At 37.9% G+C, this 18,892-nt stretch overlaps 1 protein-coding gene across 1 annotated transcript in view; it reads left to right on the top strand.

Annotated features, from left to right (window-relative positions):
• LMBRD1 (LMBR1 domain containing 1) overlaps positions 1-18,892 on the top strand; it is a 76,072-nt gene that overhangs the window by 15,313 nt on the left and 41,867 nt on the right. The window contains exons 4-7 of the mRNA XM_040552030.1: positions 3,724-3,821; positions 4,530-4,597; positions 9,813-9,901; positions 12,005-12,078. Coding sequence (XP_040407964.1) covers positions 3,724-3,821; positions 4,530-4,597; positions 9,813-9,901; positions 12,005-12,078 — 329 coding nt within the window. The remainder of the gene's footprint in view (positions 1-3,723; positions 3,822-4,529; positions 4,598-9,812; positions 9,902-12,004; positions 12,079-18,892) is intronic.

The following is an 18,892-nucleotide window of genomic DNA, read 5'->3' as shown; positions in this document are numbered from 1 at the left end:
ACTAACCATCTCTCTGAGGAAGAAAAGTGAAAACTCTTCCACAGAAATAAAAGAAATGACCAGAGAAGCTGTGGATGCCCCATCCCTGGAGGTGTTCAAGGCCAGGCTGGATGGGGCTTTGAGAAACCTGGTCTAGTGGGAGGTCCCCCTGCCCATGGCAGGGGGTAGAATTAAATGGTCTTTAAGGTCCTTTCCAACCCAAACCATTCTGTTTGTATTTTTACATATACTCATTTCTAAGAGCAGATGACAATTTTCAATGTGTGTTTTACTTGCTACTCCTCCAAGTATAACTGTAGTTGCTTGTCAGTACCATAACAGCATCAGTCTTGCTGCTAGCTTGTCTTTAAAGTCATTTGCCTGCCTGAAAAGGACTAGTTCTGACTAACTCCAGTTACGGCTGTTTAGGGAGCCATAAAGAATGAAATTGCAGAAAGTGACCAGGCCTGCATGACTTCTCAAAATATCTCCTCCTATTGCCACCATTGGCAATTCTGTACTCACTGTTTCAGGCTTTTTTTTCTCAAATTTGTATTGAGAATTGCAGAAAATGGATATCTATTTCTGCAAGCTTTTGCTCATTAGATTCTTTCCCCAGTTCAATAGCCAGCACCCTCTTCTTTGGAATGTGTAAGACTTCTGCTGATGGAGCTGAGTGTGAAAGGCATTAATTGATACAATCTGGAATGAGACTAACCCATTGCAGTCAGTCTTTCCCCACCCTTCTATAGATAGCGCAGGACTAGGTAGGTATTTCTTGTTAGTATAGCAGTATTATCCAAAAATAGCTCTTACTGTATCTTGCTGATTTGGATATGAATATATATTTGGCCAGATGTGGCTTGGCTTTTCTTAATAAAGACCAAGAGCTACATCTTGCTCCCTCTTCAGGAAGTTAAGTGGCATTTTTAATATTTGGCTGACTTTGGAGTTGATCATAGCTGCTCAGGCAGTTCCTGAAGAACAATTCCACTGCTACCAGTTAAGGTTTCAGTGAATTAAAGCCTTTTGGTCTGCCAGTTGATAGAAGTGTATACAAAAGGAGATGGGCAATGCTTTCTCTCAAATTAGTTGAGAGTCAGCTTGGTAGAAGAGGGCTTAGTGGGATCTTTAAAAGGTTTTATCCTTCATTATGCCCAGCTGTACTCCATTTTTCCAGAAGATTCAAAGCTTTGCTACTTCAGGGTGCACAAAAGCAAGGCTAAACTCTTCTATATTGTTCTCCTGTTGGCATGACACTAAGCCAGTATGATTTTCTTTTTTTTTTAATCTGATAAATTCCTGGCTACAATAATACAATGGGAACATTATTGAGAACTTTGATGGGATTAACTGTGACTTCAAGGAAAGCACAGTTATTTAACCTTCTGGTAAGGCCAATCTGGATAGGAATTTGCTTTGCTTACATTGGCAAAGAAGAGAAGCCTATAGATGTTAACTTCAAAGTTATGAAACTTAGGATGTCAGGAGCTTAATATCAGGAGTTCTATACAATATTCTATTTAGAGCTGCATAGACTTGGATCTAAATTTGATTTAAGTATTCTGGAATGCAAACATTATCTTAAACTTCTTGTATGGTTTTCATGTGAGCCATTGGATGTAGAAAAGGAAATGAGTTTGAATTCAAATAGAACTGTTAGTAGCAATACATGTTTCTTACTGAATTCGTACTGAATGAAGCTACCCTGATTTGATGTCTCACACTTGTTTTTTTTGTATGCACATGAACTCTTTCATGAACTCTTTACATCTTGCAATATATTACTCCGAATGGTGGGTTTGTGGAACTATTATGGTCATGTTTTGGACTTTCTTTACTGTAAAAGTTGGATCTATATAAAAACACCTAAATCAGCTGCATTTATTTGGTGCACAAACTTGACTTAAGTATTTATATGGTCATGGTAATGAACTGTTATAACTTCCATAAAATGTTTCATTTATGGAAGTACCTCTGTCTTAAGCTTTATTGTAATAGCTTAAGCCTGCTAATTCATAGCATGAGTTGAGAGGCACCACTTACAGTCTGGAAGCTTGGTATAGATGACTTTTGGAAAAAAAATCTTCATATTATATTTTTGGCAACTAACTTACCAAACTCTTGTGACAGTCCTTTAAAAGCTGAATGCGATGATGTTAATAGCAATACGTGGAAATAGTTTTTGGAATTGTTTCTTTTACTGAGTTGAAAACTTTGCTTAGCTGTCTTACTGTGTGCTGCTCAGATGCTTGTGGTACCAGTGGCTTTTTTTCAACCTTTGTAAAGGCTGGGCAAGCTATGCAGCAATTCAGCAGCATCAAGCAATCCAGTTAAATAAGACAGTTCAACAAAAGTAGTTCAACTGGTGATTGTCAGTGGCCATTGAGAAAGGTCCTCTGCTATGTACCTGTAGTAGATCAGAAAAGCTCTGGATATTAGTAGGACGAATTAAGAGAAATTACCAGAAACAGTTTTATCCTATAAAAGCATACTATACTTAGTTTTCAAAAAGAAAATAGTTTAAAAACAAATTCAAGATAGAGATTTAGCTATGTATTTGGTAACTGAATGCCAGCAGCTCAAATTCCAAAAGGTCTCTAAGCTTAGCATCAGAAGCCCGAAATGTTGGTTTTAAAAAATGAATTAAGATACTGCAGTAATAGTGTTTTTAGGTAGAACCAGTGTTTGGTGTAGTAGTATGTGGTAGCCTTATTTCACTTGGATTGTAGATAATTTTTGAGGTTTGAGTCTTTCTTCCTTTATTGCCTTGGAGGAAACATGGATTGGTCCTGTTATTTGGTGAGCTGTGGTCATACCCCATATGAGTAAGGTATGCTGAAGCAGGTTTACAAGACTTAAACTTGGAAGCAGGGTGTTTTCTGTGCTTGCAGTGACCTCTATGGGTTGATTATTCAGATCTTTAATGATGATTGTAATTTGTATAACCAACTGTCACAGTGCAGTTTATATTTAGGACTTGCCTAAAAAAAGGCAGATCATAGATTTGAGACATTTGATTCCTTGAAACACAATATTGAAGCAGTTTGCATGTTGTTCTAGAGCATCTAAGAATGCTTTAAGATTGTTTCAAGTTATCTAGAACTGAATTTTATTCCTGTTGAATGTGAGACAGTTTACAAACAAATCAAGAACTATTTGTTACACTGCTTGTTACACTCTTACCACTCTTACACCAATTCAGCATGCTAAATAGTAGATGCTCATAACACTTTAAAATATTTTTCCGAAGAATGACTTCTCTTAAACTTCTCATTCACATCTAGGTAGTAGGTCTCAATACTTTATTTGGCTTCATCAGCTAAAATGCTTTTTAAAAATGATTTTGTGGAAGCAGCTGGGTATTCTGAATATACTATCCAAGATAAGAAGCAACAAAGCTAAGTAAGGAATAACGTTGTTATATTATATTCTGTTCTTTGTGCCCAGTGTGCTAGTTCTGTACATCACTGCGTGCAGGCGATTGCTTTCTTTAGTCTTTTTATAATTGCTAAATTGAAAATTGATCTGAAATCATAGTCTGAACAGGTTAACTCCAAAGGACTTTTAGAATGAACAAAACAACAATAATTCATAGGCTGACTGTTAAATTTATTAACTTTTCAATGCTTGAAATTGAGATCTAGAATGAGAAGAAACTAGTCTTTTTTTTTCTTTGAATTACTATGTAGTAAATGAAGTGCCAATATAACTGTCTTTTCACTTAATTAATCTTTTTCCTAGCCTTGTACTCCATCATATTGTTCTGCGTCTTTCTGTGGATACCCTTTGTCTATTTCTATTATGAGGAGAAGGAAGAAGATGATGGCAACACATGCTCAGTAAGTGCACCATAACAAAGGGAGTTAAAAGTTCTTACATGAGATTTTTCTTAGAATTCCTGGAAATATCTATGAACAGGCTCTGAAGCAGAAGACAGGAGGATTATACTGATTCTGAGATAGAAACTAAATCTGACTATCTTGTGCTTTCATTTTCTGAAAGTAGGCGGTAGTAATTTACATGAAGCTAGCACTTGGTGGCTTCAGTAATACTCTGAAGCTTTTTGATATGCATGATGTTCCAAGGAACACAAATCCATGCCAGTAAGCTGTGAGCTACTCAAATGAAGAATCTTTTTCTTAAAGAGTCTTGTAATCGCTAATCACAGTCCCTTTCAACTCTATTCAGTTGTAATATTAACATGAGAGATAAAAACTTCTAATTGTAGCCATAATAAGCAATAATATAAAATATTGGTACTAAGAATTTTCTTTGAGTGTTTTTGCCCTGAACAAATGCACCCTGGCTTCTGGCCACAGCTGCCCAAGTGCATAGCTTAATGGAAGCATAATTCAGTATCATTGTTCATAGTCCTCAAGCTACAAGACTCCTCAAGAATGTATACCACTGATTTGGACCTAAAACTACTCTTGCTTATTTTGGAGGTTCTCTTGAAAATCTGTTGCGTTGAGTATGCTTTGTAATAACCTGTTGGATAAATCCCTTTGGATTTATGTTAATATTATAATTTTCTTTTTAATATACAGCAGGTTAAAACTGCACTCAAATATACTCTGGGATTCCTCACAATTTGTGCAGTTCTTCTCTTAATTGGGTAAGTATTTGTATTGAATATTAAAGAAGGATATACTAAATAGAACCCTAAATGGAACTTTGTTCTGTGCAAGATTAAAAAATTACATTATGCTGTGCTCAAGCAATATAACCAATATCTAGCTTATATCTATTAAGGCTTAAATAACCTGGGTATTGCACACCTGAAAAGCAAGAGTTTTAACTAGAAACGAAACTGGTATTTTCCTTAATTGTGGAGGTACTTGTGCTTCCAAGTTCTGACTTCTTGTGCAGTGTGAATATCCATCAAGGACGTGATGGCTGCAACTTTTATTTACAATTGTATTGATACCTGAAGTACAACAGGGTGTGAAAGACTCGTGCTTTTCCTGCTTGCATTCTCTATGACCAAATGCTTTTGTGGACATCCAAAAACATTTTTTAGGAATGTGAGTAGGTGTAATGTTTTTAGTACTCCCCCCCAAATGGAAATCTTCTGTGGAAAAACATGAATATAGTGTGGGGTTGTACTTTACAGAGTTGTGCCTTGTATGAAAAACACCTTACCAGAATTTATTTACTATGCAGGTATTACTGAAATGAGTAACTTGTTTGCAACAAGTACTATTATTTTGAAACTTCAGTATTACAAAACCAATTTAAGATAATTGTTAAACATGACATGCACACCAATATTTAATGCTTCTAATGTATGCTGTACCATATGTGTTTTGACTGCAGCAATAAAGCTGGTAAAATTTACAAAATGCGTGTTAAAATGACACATGATGAAGTTCTAGAATGTAAAGTAGAAACTAGCAAAACTAATGCTTCTCATTGTATACTGCCTTATTGTTTTATAGTATTGTTTCTAGTTTGGAGAAACACTTCAAGGTAGGATTCAAAGAATTTTAGTGTCTTTCCAATTAAAAGCTTATTGGCTGCTAGGAGAGACTAAGGGGCTTAGAGTTAGCTTAATCTGGGTCTAAAAATATTACTAAAATGCTGTGACAAAAGCTGTTTATCTAATCATTGACTTGAATCATATTCATATAAATGTACTGTATAATGTATATTTTGGGTTGTCATCAGAATAATTCTTTTGTTTGCTTTTACAAATAGGAGGTTGCTCACTTCTTTAAAGATAGTTTGATATTAACATCATCCTGATGCCCTTGCACTGGAAAAGCATCCTTATTATGTAGGAGGATGCTGCAGAAAAATTGCTCTTGGCTGCCCCCTTTAAGGGACACCACAAGACTGAACAGCTCAGTTCAGGAAGCAAATAAGAACTGTGCTGAAGAAAAATGTGGACTTCAGTTGTCAGTAATAGTGGGTGTATTCCGAATGTTTATATACACATTGTTATGGAGGAGTTGGGCCACTGTCTGCACAGCAATGGCAAAGAGCAATATCAGAAGCCCCACTGCCATAGGAAAGAGCTAAAAGAACGTTGGAGCTCAAGTCTCAGCATGAGGGGGTTAATTGAATGTGGGACTGAAGACAATCTGGCAGTACTACCTCTACTTGGCAGTAGCAGGAGATTTTAATTTTTTTTCCACTGGTTGTGAGAGGTAAACACGTGATCAGGATCAGACCAACATTAAACCAGACTGGAACCTTATGCACTGGATTTATTTTTAGGAGGCTAGACTTAGTGGACTAGGATAGACTCATGCACGCAGGTTGCAATAGCAGGAGGGGCTGGAATGTTTCCTGTTAACTTCCTAGTGAAATTGGCTCATAGTCTGTCTTGTACTTGCGCTCATATGGTTAGTGTATGGTACCATCTTGGTTTAGCAAGTCATCTGTATAACTAACAGATCTGTAAGTAGCTTGGCTCCCTTAAAGATAGGGGCAAAGTCTTCTTGGGGAAACTTTTCCCGTGCAGAGTTCCTCAAAGAAACCATAAAAGCTGGCTAAGCTGGAAGTCTAAAATTTATTTTACTCTTATCTGAATACTTATCTTGCTCCATTGGACATCAATGTAGCTATTTTGGGAAATGTAATATTTTTTCTTGTCAGTTAATCTTGTGGTTTTATTCTAAGTATCATTAAAAGCAAAGAATAGACAAACTTACACTGGGATGCTCAAAACTAAATTTACTTGTAATGCAGTTCCCTTCTTAAAATTCTTTGCTTTATTGAATTAGTTTATTATTTATCCCTAAATGTCATGTGTTGGAGGCAAGGAGCTTGAGGTACTACAAACTACGTTAAGGCACCTCTATATGTCAGCCTATTTTGAACTAACATATTCATGTTTGAGGCTAATAATGTTTGATTTAAAACGTAGTTTCCATGACTATCAGTGTTTATAATTAAACTTGTTACCTTAAATTTTCTGGAAGTACTACTGTCTAAAAAGCTATGTATGTAGCTCTAATTAACCTATAAATAATTATGATTTATAGCAGAACTCATTTTAAGGAAGTGAGTTTAAATCTAGTTTGAAACTCAGTTGCTAGAGATCCCAGTTAGTAAATCTTACATCTTTGATTTAAGGATCGAATTTGACCCGTCTACACCTGTGTGGTATTAGCTCTGCCAAATGTTAATAGTCTTGTCTAGCTTGTCTAGCATTTGTTTTTCATTCTGCAAGGTAGATCTTGATCATGGTATTCCCAGGAATTGTTTTAAGCAGGAGATTAGTTTGACTCTGTTCTGAAAATTAGTACACTTTGGTAATTTCTTTTCTGCCAAGACCTCCAAGTGCAACACAACACTATTGAGCTGCTCTGTTCACTTGAATTAGCTGAATTCCCAGTTACACCTGTAAAACTGTGTGTTGGCATTTGTACTCGATTAACTCGCTGTCAATTGACTGACTTATGTTGTAGTGTGCTGGTGGTAGGTGAGTAGTTAGTTAGCAAATCACTGTCTTACTCTGATAGCTGCTATTGTCCATTGACCATTTAGTCAACATATCAAAATGACTGACTTCTGTCCAATTTCTTCTTGCTTTGTGTGCATGAAAAACGGGCCTAAACTGCTCTGTATCAGTATCATGATGGCACGATGGATGGGCTGTGTTTTAGAGCTGCTTTGGGACTGTGGGCTGGATGCTGGTCTGTAGACAGCTAGGCATGCTAACTGTGCCTCGCTCATGTTGTGGCCTGTTAAGCTAGAGGCCAGAAGTCAAGGTTGGGCTAGTTACAGCCTGCTGGCTAGTTGGTCTCTAGTTGGGGGGGACCCTGTTCAGAAGGTGAAGTAAGATTCCTGCTTGTTTGGGATTGGAGACTGTGAATTCATAGCTACTGTGTGCCTTTCTGAGGCCCTTCTTGCTACATGGAACTTGAACAGGAGCGGAATCAGAGATTTCTCTCATTGAGTCAGGATTTAGCCGAATACTAACTGAAGACCACGTGTGACAGGGTACTATACCTTCTACTCTGCTTAATGTCCTTTGACATGCTGGTTTGTAGGTACGCAGAAGAAAGAACAAACAAATACCTTTTGCTCTTGGAGGAAGAAAATGGCAAGTTATATCCTAGGATGTTCTTCCATCTCATTTGTTTCCTCCATGTGGTCCGCAAATAGCAAATGCATACTGATTTCTGAAGTGAGAGGACTTTGAGCTCACTTGGCTTGCAATTTCCTCCTATTTTTTAACTCTTTTTCAGCAAATAAGCTGCTGTTACTTGTGTTATCTCTTACAAGCGGACAGTTCTATTTAACTTGTTTTAGTACCTGTGATTTGATCTTGCCTGGATACAATTTTAAAGAGAGAATTAGTACCAGGGGCAGACTGAAACCGTAAGCCAGCAAGCATGTGTCAATTCAAGTATTAGCCTTAGTCTAGCTCTTACATAGTCAAGAAAGTAAAAGCTAAACATTTTTGAAAAGTTTAAGATAAGACCTTTTAATTTTGTTTGCAGGCTAATGGATTGGTTTGGTTTTGAATTGATAAGTGTGCATAGTTTAGCACTAATCTCTGAAACATGTACTTGTATTCTATACTTGAAGTTCAAGGCAAGATGTGCGTTACTTGTTTATTGGAACTTGAAGCAAGAATCCCATTCTGTTCTTTCATGTATACAAAAGTCCAAAAGGTACTTGTGACCATTCTTTCTGGATTTTTGGTTTCTGTTCTCAAATTCTTTATCTAAATTTCTCTTTGTTTACTTCCAAATTGGCTTACTTGTGACTTGTAGACTTTCACAGAATGGTTCAGATGGGAAGGGACCTTAAAGATCATCTAGTCCAGTTCTCTCTGCTGTGGGCAGGGACATCTTTCATGAGATCAGGTTGCCCAAAGACCCATCCAGCCTGGCCTTGAACACTTCTAGGGATGAGGCATCCGGAATTTCTCTGGGTAACATGTTACAGTGTACCACCATGCTCTGAGTAAATAATTTCTTCCTAATATCCAATCTGAATCTTCCCTCTTTGAGTTTGAAACGATTGCCTCTTGTCCTGTCACTACGGGCCCTGATGTCTTTCTCCAGCTTTCTGATAAGCCTCCTTCACATACTGAATGTCTGGAAGCTGTGATTTTAGATTTCTATGGAAGTACTGGTTTTCTAGCTGTTCAATAATAAGCTGTTGTGTCTGTGGAGGTACTGAAGAGTTAGTCTTACTGTTGGACTTTGGATGGGATGACTGTTTTATCTGGAATTTTTCTAAGCACTCTTTGCAACTCTCTTTCCCTGAAAGGTCAAAAATACTTAATGGGCTTCTCTGCAGTTCAGTTCTCTCAGGCGAAATACCAAACAAGAAATGGAATGCAGAAGAATAGTCTTTCTTGTTGTAATAGTGGAACATAGACATGTCCCTCTAGATTTTAATTAAATGCTTGCTGTGGCAATCATGAATTTTATTCTAGCTTTCAGTGATGTGATTTTTATAAAAGAATATCTCAAGTGATAGTTGTTGGGTTTGTTTCTTTTAATTCTTCTGCCCATAGGTCAAGCCAGGTTAGTAAATCAACACAGGACATCGTTTAATGATGCTTGAGTGTAAGGTCCTCGCCTCAGTTAGGACTGGTAAAATTGAAAATTATTTGTTCGTTGACCTCAGACCTAGCTGAGAACTAGAACATTGACCTCAGACCTAGCTCAGAACTCTGCTGATCCAGATAAGCCATATATGAGGAATGTATATTAAATGTAACACTGTCTTCAGAATTTTTGAAACTTAACATCAAACAATTTTTCTTCAGGAATAAATGGATTTCCATTTGCTTAAGTTGGAAGCACAATTTTTTTATATTTGCCTGACGAGGGTAAGTGAGATGACTTTCTGTTTTGTTACAGGGCTTTTGTTCCTTTGGATATTCCCAATAAGAAGAACTCCACAGAATGGGAGAAAGTGAAGCTCCTCTTTGAAGAATTTGGAAGTAGCCGTAAGTTTGAGATCTGTTCTGAGTTTGCATTGCTTGCTATTAGCTTATTCAGGCATGCTTACCATTAACTGAGCAAAAGGTAGCTTTCATGGTGACAGTTCTCTAATTTGAGTTTACTTGCTCCACTGCAGTAATTCTTCAGAATAAGATTTGGAGTGCTTTGAGCTGCTGATTCCACAGGAAGGAATTAAATAATTAAAAAGAGAACATAGTATATTAGTTTACATTTCAGGAGGCACTTCAGTTTGCTGGAGTTGATTCCACTGTATCCCGCACATGCTTCTGAAGTTGTGCACCTACTGTATGTATGCATAATCCAGTAGGCATTTGGCTCTGTTGCTGCCTCTAGTTTTGTGGTTGTTGCACAGGTTTGAGGATTTAGTTAGTATTTTAGCAGTGTTCTTTGCAAAGTCTTTCTTAATATGAACTTCTTTTTAAGCTTTTCCTGCAAGCACAAGGGATAGGGAAGCCAAGTCCATTGTTTTGTCATACATTTTGCTGTCCCTTTGTTTGTCTGAAGCTAGAGAAGTGTTCTGACAGTATGGAATAAAATGCTTCCTAAACTGTTTATATGGGTAGTGACAGTAGTTGAACTGAGATGCAAGCTAATTTCTCTAAGCAACATTGACATGGCTGTCAATTAAATATTCAGTTCTGTAGCTGTCTTTGCTCTGAAAGTATAGCATAGCCAATGTTTAGTTCTAGTAAGGTCATCAAGATGCTGGGTTTGGATTTGCACGTCTGGATTTGATTTCTTGACTCTACTGGCGCTTCCTTGTGACTAACTTGGTAGGATCAGGCAACAGTCTTCAGACTGAAGGGACCTCAGGTCATCTAGTCAATCTCCGGCTCAAAGCTGGAAGTTGTAAGGTCAGCAGGCAGCTCAGGGCTTTATCAGCTAGTTCGTGAAAAACCCTTACAGATGGAGACTTTCATCTCATGGTGAAAAATAATTCTCTTACCCAACATGAATGTACATGCTGTCACCCTTTGTCTCCCATTCAACTACCGTGCACCACTGAAAAGCCTGGACTCCACCTCTTTGATAAACACCTCAGAGGTACTGGCAGGCTGTGTTAGGTCTCCCAAAGCTCTCTCTCTTCCAGTCTGAACAAGCCCATTTCCCTCAACCCCTGTGTATGGTATGTGCTCCAGCCTCTTGGAAACAGGCTAGTGAATGGACTCTGGCTAACAGTTAGGTTGAATGAAAGCTGTTTTGCTCAGAGTTCTTGAATCTCCCAGAGGAAGGGGGAGGACATGGGGGAGAACACAAGGCAGTGGCCCGATTTGCGGTTTCTGTGACTGGGTGCAGACACAAAACCGATCTGTCAAAGTTAACTTCTCTAATAGCTACTATACACAACTGTGCTGCTATTTAATGAGAAAAGTTCAAGGAAGCTTGCCAAGTTGTGTCCTTGTGGGCAGGATTAGGGACAGGGCTGTTATGCAGAATTATGCAGGAGGATTCTAGAAGCTTGTTGCCTTTGGGGATGAGTTTGGTATCATTCTTTCCTAACTATCCCTTCTAATTTCTAGAGTGATAGCAAGGCTGCAGTAAGTCCTCAGTTCCCTGACCTTTTTCCAGTTTTTATCTGGGTATACGTGGTCTGAGTCAAGCTGAAGCCCACAGTCCCTGGCTTGTTTGGTTGTTTGAGGGATCTGTGTCTGCCTGATTGTTTGTGTAGTGCTTGATTACGAGAAGCTGAGGGATAACAAATCAAGGATAAAACCATCCAGAATGCATGCCTAAATTGTGGAACGTTAACCACAATACTCTGTGGAGGCTGTAAAGAGGTATTGAAGGAGGCATTAGACAGTGGTGGGAGCTAAGTTCATCAGTGGCTATTCAACCACTTAACGAAATGCATTATCTTCAAGTCTATAGTGAGGGAGGGATGGCTGTCCTGCTTCTTGAAGTATTGGAGGAGGAACAAAAAGCTGCCAAATTCACCTAGCGCAGCTTTTTTTAATCTAAGTTAATATGGCTGGTAATTACAGCTTGTTTTTTTCTTTAATCTAATGAACTTAAATTTCAGGAAACCAATTCAAGAAAAATGAGTGTCTCTACTGTAGGAAACTTCAGCAGGCTTTTTTTTTTTTCAGATGGCTTGACTGCTCTTTCATTTTCCATTAGTTCCTTGACTGTGATTGGAATGTTGGCAGCTATCACTTACACAGTAAGTTGTTATACAAATGTTTCAACTTCTTATGTTAATGATATTTGCCGTTATCATGAACCACAGTTGTACAGAAAAAAATCGTCGTGGTAAGTAGCTTCAGCAGTATCTTCTAGCTCTGTTTTTTCATGGTTTGAAATAATACTTCTGACTTCTTGGAATGAGAGGAATAACTTTACTGCAGCTTAAGAACCACTGTTTCAGAACTTGAGCTCAGTTCAGGTTTAGTTTCAATGATCTCCCCTTGCAGGAATACATTCTTCTTTATGCCTTGTAATACAACTTCGCTGGTTCCTACTGTACTGAGGTTTGTCTCTTGCTCCATGCAGCAGTAGAGAACTAAATATTGCTATTTATGCATTGCATAATGGCATAACCTAGACTTGGTGTTGTCATCCTGACTGTAACCTTACTACTGTTCATCTACATTGATGGTTTTATTTCTACAGAGCTTTATAAGCAGAAGTTTGACAATAACTTTATGTATAATGAAATATGCAACATTTTCTTAATCACAACTACATTTCTTGTAAAAGGCTGTTCTTCATTCAGTAAACAAAACAGCAATTTCTTCAGCAGGTCGCATTGCTTCACAGTTCTGTATTTCTAGAATGTGAGTACAAGTGCATATCTATGCATGTCAATATTCAGTTCTACATACGAAGAATCTGCAGTATCTTCTGCCATGTATGCCTTCAGAAATCCAGAAGATCTAAAGTTAAAAGCAAATTGAGTTTGAAACACTGTAGAAGCTTGTTTTCTAAAGCCTGGGGAGTGTTCTTTTAGTCCTACACATGCAATTAAACTACTGCAGTTCTTAATGTAGCTTAAAAGGATTCAGAAGAGTGCATTCAGTAACAGATCATGAATCACAGGATTAATACTATTTGAATATTTTTAAGTGCAAAGGAAAAGGAAGCATTTTAACTTACAGGCTTTTTTATTGCTTGTAACTTGTCTTCAGATGATAACTGATTCTACACATTTTGTATGTGGCAAGTGACAATTGGAATAATTTGGCCAACATTTCATATTCATGTTGTCACTTTCTTTTTTCATCTGTTCAGTTTATTCAGTCACTGAATATCGGCCTAATTGTATTGCTATAGTATTAAATTGTCATCAGGGTAAAATTTTGCAACTAAGATGATGTTTTAAAGCCTAACAGTTAACTGCAGATAAAACTTTAAAGCTTGTACGAGTTCAATGTTTTCTTAATAGGTGTTAATCTTTTAAATGCATGTCCTTGCTGAAATAGCTCTCTTCCATTGCAGCCTGGCTCTAACATAATAGACCTGTGTAGCTTTGCTAGTGAATTCTGAGTGGCTCAGTAACAATAGCTCATACAATAAAAGTTGTTTTGAAGCACTGCTACTAGCTTGTCTTCGGGCAAAAGATAAGTGAGCAAAACCATTGCAGAACAAGGACAGAAGTAAGAGCCCTTTAGTCATAACTAGATAAAGGGGTGAAGTGCCTGCTAAATCTTTTGACTCCTGAACAAGTCCAGATTTAATAATAAAGAGACAAAGTTATTAGCTATGCTTTTATTAATGCCTTTAAGCTGGCATAAGTTACAGCAGGATTCTGAGAGGCAATTCAGCACAGAGCGGTAAATGGGGATGTTGAATGCTAACAGCTGAGTGGTGATGAGGCCACTGAGCCACGGCTGTAGGAGACAGCTCGCACTGCTGTAGGAGAGCACTTTGGTGGGCCACCTAATAGGAGCAGTGAAGTCAGTAGAGCTGAGAGCAGCTCAGCTCACCTAGCTGCTCTAATCTCTATTGACTAAGTGCTTTATTTTGAACTAAATCATAAATTTAATTACTTTTAAGCCCTTTCTGACTGACATAGGTGCTAAATTTTTCAGGCTATATTGCTGACATCTAGATCATGTCCTGGTCAAAAAAGACCTAGACCTTCACTTAGCTTGTAATAACATGTCAGCTTTTAAATTTGTTTCCCTTAATTATGGAAGGAGAGATTAATCTCTTGTTCAGTTACATTACTGCAGAGCACATGTAGAGTTTTTGACCTTCATGAAACTAAAATTAAGAACCCAGTCATTAGCTGGGAGAATATCTTCAATGTTTTTGCCTATTTTTCCAGACTAAAGCTGGCAAACAGCTACCCAAGTTTTTTTTTGTGGTTGTTAATGAACATCTACAAGCATATAAAATGCAGACTGTTTTACATAAGTTTATTGTTGACTGAAGCATATACAGTGTTTCAGAAAGTAACATATGAAAGCTTTTGAATTTATTGCTAATACTCCCCACCTATATTTTATATCCTTACTGTGCCACTGACTTGGATTTACTGCTGAGCCCAGACTGTTTCTAGGCACTGTTCAGCTGCATGTCACAATATGCTTCAGTCCTTGAGACTAACTGAACCTGGGAATATATGACTTATGTTTAATGTTCAGTAACTTCAGTGCTCTGTGCTGTCTGAGGGGGGGTTATCAAATGAAGACAAAACCTGTCCTTAAGGCTGGTGCCTTAGTTTTACTGTATTTAGGACTTTGCAGATGGTGGGTGGTGGTCATTGAGGTGAAATATCAAACATGAGAACTGCAATAGCCTTCTTTGAATGCCTTAATTACTAAATTTTTAAGGTTAGTTTGTTGCTTTGAAAACTTGGAGCTATCTATGCAAATGTTTGGAGCATGGAATTACTATTTACTTTGCTTTTAACTGCTGCATTTTATCCTTCCAAAACCATAACTTTTGTTACACAGTAGGGTTTACAACATGGTGGGAGAAATGGAGGAGTTATTCTATGAAAGACTTGGGCATGAGCTCACGGAGGAGACTGTCCATCTCTGGTGGTGTACTTTTTGGCACTGTTTACAGGCAATCACAAAATCTTAGGCCAAAACAGTGAATTAACTTTGATACATGGGTGGACTGAGGTACAAATGCATCATGTTCAGTGAAAGCCGCTAAATAGAAGGTCTACGTTCTCAAAGTTGGAGTTGGAACAGCTTTTCTAGGCTCTTTTTCATAATGCTTTTGCTCACTGTAGTGGTGTTCAGGCTGCCGTAAGTATGCAATTTCTACCTGTAACAGCATGACAGCACTGCTCTCAATTCACTATTCAGACAACTTGAGCAGCAGGCGGATGCCATGTCCCTGTGTGAGAAACAATCCGCAGGCAGTAACACAGGCAGGGATCTCAGTGAAGTAGCATTTTTGTTTGTGATCGCAATGAGCGGGCGTCCTGCAAGCAGGAGTGCCCAGCAAAAGTGTATCACAACCTTAGATTCCCTATATTCCAGTGCTGAATTCCTCCCCAGTTTTCTCATTGGCTGAGTACTACAGGTTCACAAACTACTCCATGCTTATTACTATACTATGTATGTACAATTTTATTTGACCATCCCTTAATTTCTCCTTTTCCTTTTTTTCCTTCTTCTCTCATGACTAGAGGGCCCATGATTTTTTGTTTTTACTGATTTTGCACTGCTTGTCTTGTTTTTCTTAGCTATCCTCCTTGTTTTGGGACAGTGGGACCTTCCACTGTCCCCTTATCTGCTAAACATGCTCGTGACTGTTATGCCTGCACAATCGCTTTTAAAGATGCAAGGTTAGTGGAATTTTCCACTGCAAAAACACACTTTAATTCTCACACCTGGGTTGTGGTTTGTAGTGAGGACTGCTTTTCCCAGTGGTAGGACTTAATTTATAAGTTACTTCAGTGAAAAGTTTGTGCACTGTCATACTTTCCTGAGCCTGAGAGAGAGAGCTGTAAGAGTATAGTCTCTTACACTGTACCAGTTTGGATAACTCTAGTCCTTACACTTAAGAGGAAAAAAAGCATAATTCTGGAAGGAGTAACTGTTTATTTTTGTAAATTTACCAGTTCAGTCCTTTGTGCAGTCTGTCTTTTAGGTTTGTATTCTTATGTTAATATTGCATTAAAAAAAAAAAGCCTCTAGATAAGAAGTATCAATGCTCAGGCAAGTTTGATGCATTGTCTGTAATGCTTGCCTGTGATGTTAGATATCTGACAAGTAATTAAGTTCCTGTATCTTTAGACAGTCTTCTGTAGCATATAGAATTGTTTGTCATGGTTCTTAGTTGTTAAACTATTCTTTAATAATTTCTGGTAGATTTGTAAATGCCAAAAGGAATACCCTTTTTGTAAGGGTAAGCACAAGAACATCTACTTGAAATCTTGGCGCAAATGCTTAGCAGATTATGAGAAAAGGGTAGACAATAAGTGAGAATGTAATACATGTTACTGGAATTTCCTTCTCTGAACAGAGGTGATCTTAGATCTTTTGTTCTTCCTAGTTAAGAGTTGAGGATTTGCAGTGAAGATGGAATTTTTTCCCCTGGTTCCCGACTTCTGAAAATCCTCAGCCTGTTCCATTGCCTGTTTTGTATTTGCACTATTAAAGGGCTGTGTGGTTATAAGAAAAATCAAGAACAGATGTATCCAGTCTTCTGTATACTGATTTATATTATTGTAAAAAAAAAAAATCTATTCTAAATGAACATATAATGAAGGTTGTAGTGTAGTAAGAGAGAGCCTAGCAAATTCTTTCATAACTGAATTGCATTGAAATAAATTCCTAAGCTAAGAGTGGTTTTATGTTGAAGACCTACAACTTGAACTCAAAACACTAGAAGTAAACAGTGATGCTGTGCCTGCACTTATTGCAGCTGACTTGAATTTCATTTTAAATGGTATTTCTAGAAGAGTACCACGAAGCAGATGAATTGGATTCTGCGTATGTTGCCTGGAATATAGCTTATACATTCTACGATTAATCAAATGTTAACAGGACTGTTCTGCATGGCCTTGAATGTGAAGAATTGGGTTATAGCTATTCAGAAATTGCACTTCTGTGCTGTGGTAATATGCAATACTGAGAAAAGTTAAGGAAAAGAAGCTTTGGCATTGGCACCAGGCAACCTTGAATTTGAGTAGATACTGAGAGCAAAAGCTCACTTCTGTATTTGTATGCTTCTAGGCTTTCTCTCTGAAAGCATACTTTTCTTCCTCAGGAGGAGGGGTGCAGAGGGTGATGTTCTTTAGATTGTAAATGACTACAGTTTAAGTTATGGTACTAACAAATTTACTGTAATGACTAATCTAGTTAAAATCTATTTTTTAAGGAGTACTGTCAGCATTGATGCAGTATGCTGGGCCTCTCTGAAGTAACTGTTGATTTAATGTATTGCTTTTGGTGAAATCTATGGCGAGCTCTTCAAGCAGCAAAGAACAGACTTACCAGACTACGCAATATAGTCTACACAATATACATTTGATGTGATGTTCCTGGGGGCTAGGGGGGACACATGTTGAAGCATCATGCTGGACTATAATTGCTGACAACAGTCAAGGTACTGCCATGGTAGAAGATAAAGCTAGAGTTCTGTTTGGTCATCATCAGAATAGCATGCTGGTTTTCATTTTCGCCTGGCTCGAATATCAAAATCCATCCACTAAATTTGACATAGTGATGCAGAGAAGGTGTGTTGGTTTTTTCCATATTATGAGGAAGAACACAGAACACTATCATTGTTGTGAACTTCACCCCAGCTTCTGAATTGAATATCATGAAACGCACTGTTAGAGCTCAAAATGCTAAAGAGAGAAACATTTTGGTATGGAAGAACTCCTGAGTTCTTCAACTTCAGCTAAATATTAGGTATAAATTTAGGAGGGCTTAATAATATGTATCGAACCTGAAAGCATCCCGTTCCTGAAAGTAAAGCATTAGGGGAATACTAATGTAGAAGTAACAGCTTAAGGAATTAATGTGGAAATTGCTTATGTCAGGGAAGGTCAGGACTTACTTAACTACTTCCAGGGATGATTTAATATAGAAGATGAGGTATGTCTTTGCAAATGCTTTTGGGTAAAAGCAAGATCTGTTGTCAGAACTAAACTTGAATTTGAATGTGCTTTTTAGGAAATATTCTGAAGTCAACAAGTAATATTGGAATAAAGGAGCAAACTAAACGTTTCTGCAGGATTTCTTAAATCCACGTCATTCAAGTGAGAATAGAAATGTGATGCCAGGAGGATAACTGAAGAACAAAAAGTGTGTAGAGAAAGGATCTCAACTCCATATTTTAAGTGGGAAAATTGACTTGTTCTGTTTAGCTTCCTGTGTGATGACATTGGGGACAGTCCTGTAGGATGTGGCAACTGACTTCTGTGAACTTAAAACAGTGTCTGGTTCTGGGCTGTATTCTCGAGTTGGAACCTTTTTCCAGTAGTACTAGCTTTTTGTAGAGAAAAAGAAGCTTCTCTAATGCTTGCAAAGGGAGATAGAAGGTGCCTGTTTTTTCACCATATTAAGAACTCCATAACAGTGAATCCTCAAATTACATGTTACAGTTGCTGTATTAAACTTTGTTAGCTTTTTCTTGTTTTCATCCTGGCTGTTCCAATGAACAAGTTGGTAGGTAAGGTAGGCACAAAATCAGAAGATGGGCAAAAAATTTTCTGAATTTTCCAAAAACATAGAACATGTGTGCAGTGTTACAACATCCTAACATATCTTATCATAGGAATTTAAAAAATGCGCATATTTGTTGGAAAGCCAAACCTAGCCCACACTGAGGGTCTCTTACAAGATCCTTCAGAGAAACTGGAGTATGGGTTCAATAAACAACTAGTGAGGTGGATTGAAAATGGGCTGAATGGCCAGGCCCAGAGGCTGGTGACATGGGCAGTGGGATCAATTGCACCCTCAGCAAGCTTGTGGATGATGCCAAGCTGTGTAGTGCGGTCGACATGCTGGAGGGAAGGGATGCCATCCAGAGGGACCTGGACAGGCTCGAGAGGTGGGCCTCAT

Source organism: Cygnus olor, chromosome 3 (assembly GCF_009769625.2).
Source record: "Cygnus olor isolate bCygOlo1 chromosome 3, bCygOlo1.pri.v2, whole genome shotgun sequence".
NCBI classification, from domain to species: domain Eukaryota; kingdom Metazoa; phylum Chordata; class Aves; order Anseriformes; family Anatidae; genus Cygnus; species Cygnus olor.
The sequence above is the reverse complement of the archived record's forward strand: the minus strand, read 5'-3'. Positions and strand labels throughout refer to the sequence as shown.